Here is a 7430-nt window from a genome sequence, read left to right on the forward strand (position 1 = left end):
GGAAGGGAAGGGAAGGGAAGGGAAGGGAAGGGAAGGGAAGGGAAGGGAAGGGAGATGAACAGTTTTGTCCACAGTAACCACCACAGTAATAACCATCACGTCTTGAACACCTGTCTGGACTCTGGACACTCCCAGCAGTTCATTGACTCCTCTGCTAGTGGGTATCACTGCCCTCATTTTATAAGTCAGAGAATCACAGATCAGAGAAGCTAGGATAGCGCATCCAAGTGCACAGAGCACACAGTTAAGTGACAGAGCCGGAAGGTGACCCAGGTCTATCTGGATATAAAGTGCAAGTGTCTCCCCAAGCCAATTTTAGATTAAACATAAATTTGCTTTATTAACTTTAGCAATTACACATTTATTCTAATGCATTATAAAAATGTAGTCAAGTCTACATAGCCTGTTTAAGGCCAACCTGGGATACCTCACAAGGGGTGGGGTGGGGGAGAAGGAGAGAGAGAGAATATGAATATCTAAGCATATATCAAATTTATAACTTCACATGGGGCTATTTTGTAAAGTACATTTAGAGAAAAAGAAGTGGATGAAAGGGAGTTGATAGAAGCTATGGAAAGTTCACAAAGGTAGTTCACAGAAGTATGGGGTCGGTGGACGTCCTGGATCCTGCAGCTTCATTTTCCGTTATGCCCAGGAAGCTAGGGTCCCAGAGCCCTGCAGGAAGCAGAGCACGTGAACACTGGGAGCTGGTTTTAACGTGGGTGTGTCGCCATTACCTCTGTGAACTCACTCAGCCATTTCATTGCTCACTCCGCATCTTTCTCTCACTGTAAAACAAAGGAGATGGTGATCCAATTAATTTAGTCCTCATAAAAACAACTTGATAAAGATATCTAGAAACATAAAAGCTTTTCTTAAATTTTTACTAGTAATTCCACCAAGAGAACTCTCCCGAAGAGTCCTTTATTTTAAAAATTCCCAAGAAAATAGTCCAAGAAATACTTATAAGAACAAAGCTTGTGGCTGGAGAGATGGCTCAGGGTTAAGAACACTCGCTGTTCTTTCAGAGGACTCAGGTAAGACTTCAGGCAGCCGCATGGTGGCTAACAACCATTTGCAACTCCAGTTCCAAGGGATCCGACATCCTCTTATGGTCTCTGTGGGCATTGCACACATGTGATATATTTACATACATGCAGGCAAAACACTCATACACATTAAATACAATAAATAAAATATTTTTGAAAGAACAGAGCTCTATCAACATTTAAAAATAAAAGCAAATATTCAGCAAAGGGGAAATAATTTGGAACACACAAAACTTGTTGGGAGCATTATACAAACATTGAACATTTCTGTTATAAAGATGACATGTCAGCCAGGCATGGAGATGCACGCTTTCAATCCTAGTACTAGGGAGATGAAAACAGGAAGATCAGCAGTTCAAGGTCAGCCTCCTCTATATAGCAAGTTCAAGACCAATCTGGGCTACATGAGCCTTAAAAAAAACAAATAAACAGGCATCTTAAACAAACAATAAAAGAACAGTAATATGCCTTATGAAGTAAGAGAAAAAGCTAGAACTATGTTCACATAATATGGTTATCACTGTATAAAGAAAACAACAAACATGTAACATACATGTGAAAATACCAAGTTAGTAAAAGTCATGAGTTCTTGCCACACACCTGTATTTCTAGCACTTGGAAGGTCCAGAGTTCAAGGTCATCCTCACTTATGGAGTGTTTGGGGTAAACTAGAACTACATTAGGCCCTGTCTCAAAATAATAATAATAGTAATAGTAATAGTAATAACAATAATAATAATAATGAATGAGTTCTTTGTTACACTTTCAATTCTTTTTCCAATATAATTGTGTTACATTTAGACTGAAAAAAAAACCTCAATTAAGGGAGTCAACTAGATAATCTACATTTCTTCTGGTTCTAATAGTCTATGGCTTTTCTCTGAGGAATAAAACCCACACAAGAAGAAACTGCTAAAAAAAATTTAGATGGCAAGGGCTGTGCCTTTCTACATTGTTTTAGTAGCACTCAAACCAGCTCATGAGAACATTTGAAAACAGCACTGGGGAAGTGATGCAACATCATCACCATCCTTCTGTGACAGAAAGGGCAGAAGTCCGGGAAACACGAGGCCTGAATTGAACCAGACGATCTTTAAGGGCTCTCTCCAAACAACTTGTCCATCCACTTACTGAACAAACATTTGCCATATGCCTACCGTGCCGGGAACAATGAGATAAATCACTACTGAGCCACTGGCTCCGAGTCTGAGGAGGAAGATTTTAATCTTAGTTTTCTAGGACCGTCACAAGAAAATGCCACAATCGGATGGTTTAATAACACATTTCATTCTCACAGCTCTGAAGTTAGAATCCAAGATGAAGGTGTCAGTAGCTTTGCATTTCTTCTGAGACCTCTGTCCTTGGCTGGTAAATGGTTGCTGTCTTGTTAGGGTTGCTATAACACAGTACTGTTGACTGAGTGACTTACAAACAACAGAAACATTTCCCACAGTTCCGGAGGTAGGAGTCTGAGATCAGGTGTCAGCATGCTTGCATTCTGGTAAAGTCCTCCCCAGACTGCACATAGCTAACTTACATCTTCACATGGTGGAGAGTGAGAGTTCTCTGGGTTCCGTTCATAGGGCACTAATCCCATTCATGAGAGCTCAGTCTTCATGTTTGAGAGCTCTGTCTTCACTTCTTGACACAGTCACATGCTGGGAGTTAGGATTCCAACATGTGAGTCTTAAGGGGACACATTCAGTTAGCTACTTACTATATTGTCATACGGTTGTCCCTCTGTGAGCACTTATTTTTGTTGTGTATTGAAAACTCATTTTCTTTTCTTTTTTTCTTTTTCTGTTTTCTTTTGGTCATGGTGTTTTATCACAGCAACCTAAAAGTAACTAATTCATATATGCTAATGAGCTTGATTGAATCTCTCTATAATGTATGCATAGGCCAAAATATCCCATTGTACACTATAAATGCATAATTAACATTCATTTTCTTATAATATTGGATTAGCACCCAACACAAAAGCCTCATTTTAACTTATCATCTCTTCCAAAGCCCTATCTCCAAATCTAGTCATTTTGAGGTACTAGAGGTTCAAGATTCAGTATGTGAAGCTGGGGTAAGAGTTCAGTTCATTCATATCTGACTTCAAGAATAGTTCAGGTATGGTGTGGTGGTGTTCACCTGTAACCTCGGGACTATGGAAACAGGGGCAGTGCAAGGACTGCAAGTTCAAGCCAGTGTGGTCTGATATCAAGACATTATCTTTAAATTTAAAAAACAAAAAATCTTGAGCGGAGCATGGTGGCACAGGCCTGTGATCCCAGCACTTGGAACGTGGAAGCAGGAGGCTTGATTGAAGTCCCAAAGGTAAAGGCGTCTGTCCCAGAGGAACAAACGCAAGTATCATCCTCTTAATAATTGAACCGAGATTGTGAATTCAAATCCAACTTGGAAGTCAGATGGAAGTTATGGTTTGCAGAGTTATCTGTCCTTTGCTCTCACCTGTTACGTTATGAGTATTTTACTGTAAGGGATGGGGGGCTTAGTTGTAGTCTTAATAACCTGACCCTGTTCTCTCTTGAATCAAGAGTCATTTTTTCCTCACTTTCCCAGCTAAGCTTCTCCACAGGCCATTTTTTGAAAAAATATTTTTATTTTTATGTGTATGAGTGTTTTGCCTGCACGTATCTATGCGTACTAGGGGCATGCCTGGTGTTTTTGGATGTCAGAAGAGCACATCATATCCCATGTAACTGGAGTTACAGACGGTTATGAGCAGCCATGTGGGTGCTGGGAACTGAACCCAAGTCCTTTGGATAGCAGCCAGTGCTCCTTTTCTTTTTTTTTTTTTAATTGAATTGATTTTCTTTAAATATTTTTTAATTTATTATTTTTATTTTATGTGTATGTGTATATTGCCTGTGTGTAGGTAACTGCACCCATGTCATGCAATGCCCAAGGAAGACAGAAGAGGCTGTTGGATTCCCTGGAACTACAGACAGTTGTTAGCTGCCATGTAGGTGCTGGGATTCGAACTCAGGCCTTTTGCAAAAACAACCAGTGTTCTTAACCACTGAGCCCTCTCTCCAGCCCCTGTAGGCCAGATTTTAAGCTTCAATTTTTTGTCCTCTCTTAAATTACCTTGGATCTCTGTAGTAAGGAGAGAGAGAGACAGAGAGAGACAGAGAGACAGAGAGACAGAGACAGAGACAGAGAGAGACAGAGAGAGACAGAGAGAGAGAGAGAGAGAGACCGAATTGTGTAGATTTAGTTCCTTGATAGCACAATGCTGGAGGATTAGAAGATGGGAGGTGGGGCTGGCAGAGGGGGAGCTTTCTTTCTTCTGTACCCGGAAGTGACCACAGATACATTTCCTTCTAACAGGGCTGTCCAGAAACCACAGGGACCAACGCCAGGCTTCTCGGAGGTGGCTCCAGGAAGGAAGCCAAGAATGTCAGTGCAAAGGTCAGTAATTCAGCACTGACCACGGAGATGGCGCCATCACAACCCCAGCACCCTTCCTTAACCCCTCTGAGGCCAGTTCAGATGTTATCTGCGCTAACCTCAGCAGTCCACCTGATGCCATGCCAATGCCTGCTTTCTTTTTTTAGTATTTTATTTATCATTTTTATTTTACATGTATGAGTGCATTGCCTGCATGTATGTAAGTGCACCCATGTCATGCAATGCCCATGGAATCCCCTGGAACTGGAGTTATGGACGGTTGTTACCTGCCATGTGAGTGCTGGGATTTGAACCGGGGTCCTCTGCAAGAGCAGTCAGTGCTCTTAACCACTGAGCCATCTCTCCAGCCCACAATGCCCACAATACCCACAATGCCTGCTTTCTTAGTGAGTCTTTGGCAGGAACTAGATTCCTATAAGGTAATTCCTACAAGGCAAGACCCAGCCAGATCACAAGCTGGCCCCTCCCCCTTACCTTTTCCCCAAATTCCCAGGCCACCTTCCAAAAGGACTCTTACCTTTCCCAGGCTTTCCAAAAGCATCTTCCATCCATCTTCCATCCTGCTCTCAGTCTTATTTTACTATAGGAAAGAGGGAAAGCAGAAGAAAGCCGTCCTAAGAACACAACGCCGGGGTCTTCGTTTTTCCTTTTCATTTTTTTAAGATGGCAGAGTCTCACTGTGTAGCTCTGGCTGGCCTGGACCTCACTATATAGGCCAGTCAGGCCTCAAACTCACAGAGATCTGCTTGCCTCCGTGTCTTGAATGCTGGAATGAAAGCGATGAGCACCATGCCCAGCTGGGTCTTATTTCTCATTCTTTAACCAAATGCTCTCCAGTGATCTCCCAGTGCCCCCGGTAAACTTGGCACCAAATCCCTGCCAATAAAGGTCAGGAAAAACAACTCGGGGGCCTGGAGAGATGGCTCGGTGGTTGAGTACTGGTTGCTCTTGCAGAAGACCTGGGTTTGGTTCCCATGGCAGCTAACAGCCACCTGGAACTCCAGTTCCAAAGAATCTGACTGACCTCTGAGGGCATAGTACTACACTGTGCACTTATACACCATATGTAGGCAATACATTCACACACATAATATAAAAATAATAAATAAAATATTAAAAACAAAATGTCAGAAACCCTGGGGCTCCCATAGCTTGATGACTCTACTGCCGTGTTGACCCCTTCTGACCCTTGATGAAAGAGGAACCAGGAGGCTCGGAAGGTGACAAGTAAAGCCTGCCAACCCCCTCCTCTCCAGCACAGTAACCTTCCTGTCTAAGCAGCAGCCTTTTTTATTTCAGATTGGTTCCTAAGAGCCCCCGGGAGAAAATTCACAGCAGAGCCCAGGACACCAAGGAAACACTGTCCTTGTGATCATCTCAAGAGCAATGTGAAAAAGAGCAGTAAGTTTCAAGAAAACAGTCTTCCTTAACCCACGGTCACCTGGAGGAATCACTAGGGATGAAGGAGAGGCTGAGACTAGAGATAAAATGAAGACCCGAATCAGCATCCATGTCAATCAGCCTCTTCTAGCTGATGCCGACCTGCAGGGACACATGAAGGCCAAGGACAGCAGGACACAATTATTCTGAAACCAGAAAGGTTTAGCCAAATTCCTAGATTTTAGAATGGCAGCATTTAACAATGTAAAAGGAGATACATGTGCTATGACCTGGTCATTGATTTCTGAAGATGACACCAGTGTCAGCAGGGAACAGTTTTGCTCCTCCCTAATTGAGCAGTTTTGTTTTGTTTTGTTTTTGTTTTTTTAAAAAAAGTAAATCATTGGCTGACAAGATGGTAAAGGCGCTTGCCACCAAACCTGAGGATCTGAGTTAAATTCCTGGACCCTACAGGGTAGGAAAGAATTGATTTCTGTAAATTGTCCTCTCACTTCCACATGCACAGTGTGCCATGAGTCAATCCCCCACATCACACACACACACACACACACACACACACAACCAATAAACCTTTGTGAAAAGTTTTTGACAGTAGCCAACCCTCTTTCCTTGTATCCTAGGACACCAAAAGCACCACAGGAAGCCAAACAGGAACTCCAGAGCCTGCCAGCGATTTCTCAAACAATGTCAACTAGCAAGTTTTGCTCTGCCCTTGTAGCCCCGATGAGACACGCTCAGTCAAAAGCAGTGATCAGCCCCAGGGCATGTTCTTAATCTCCCATTCCCCAGCCTCACCCCCTAAAGCATTCCAGGGCTCCCTAAAGGCATTCTCTCCCATCACATTCACTGTTGTTCCCTCCACTACCTTCCCTTGTCAATCTTTTCTTGTGCCGTCCCCTTACCCCGAAAGAACCTAGGAAACCTCAGCCCCCTCTGACTTGGTCTTGGTCTTAAATACAATCAAGAAAGTAGCAAAAGAAATCATATATATATATGTACATATACACATGTTCTTTTAAATAGAGTCTGCCAACTCATATGGTATCCAGATGGCCCCCTTTACCCTTTTAATTCCAAATCTATCCCAGATTCTATACATACTTCTCCTTCCATGACCCTCATTCTCTCCATTTTCTAGTTCTTTATTTCTTAACTCATTTCTGAAATAAGCTATAGATGGATCAAAGAAACCGGGAATAGCACTGAATCAGATATTTCCTGATTAAAGATAATAAAAGTTTAAAAAATTGTTGTAGTTTGTTTCTTAATTTTTAAAAAATTTTAATTAAAAAATTTTATTTATTATTTTTATTTTATGTGTATGAGTGTTAGGCCTACATGTATGTAAGTGCACCCTTGTCATGCAATGTCTGCAGAGGTCAGAAAAGGGCATCAGATTCCCTGGAACTGGAGTTATGGACAGTTGTTAGCTGCCATGTGGATGCTGGGAATGGAAACCGTGTCTTCTGCAAAAGCAGTCAGTATTCACCATCATCATCATCATCACCATCATCACTATCATCAGCACTATCATCATCACCATCATCATAATCA

At 42.2% G+C, this 7430-nt stretch overlaps 1 protein-coding gene across 1 annotated transcript in view; it reads left to right on the forward strand.

Moving 5' to 3' along the window:
* LOC103744623 (C-X-C motif chemokine 17-like) overlaps positions 1 to 7124 on the forward strand; it is an 18451-nt gene extending 11327 nt beyond the window's left edge. Inside the window, exons 2-4 of the mRNA XM_008846455.2 lie at positions 4395 to 4475; positions 5775 to 5876; positions 6497 to 7124. Of these exons, the coding sequence (XP_008844677.1) occupies positions 4395 to 4475; positions 5775 to 5876; positions 6497 to 6594 (281 nt within the window). The 3' untranslated portion in view covers positions 6595 to 7124. The remainder of the gene's footprint in view (positions 1 to 4394; positions 4476 to 5774; positions 5877 to 6496) is intronic.
* The last annotated feature ends 306 nt before the right edge of the window (positions 7125 to 7430 follow it).

Source organism: Nannospalax galili, unplaced genomic scaffold (assembly GCF_000622305.1).
Source record: "Nannospalax galili isolate Female #2095 unplaced genomic scaffold, S.galili_v1.0 scaffold1623, whole genome shotgun sequence".
Taxonomy (NCBI): domain Eukaryota; kingdom Metazoa; phylum Chordata; class Mammalia; order Rodentia; family Spalacidae; genus Nannospalax; species Nannospalax galili.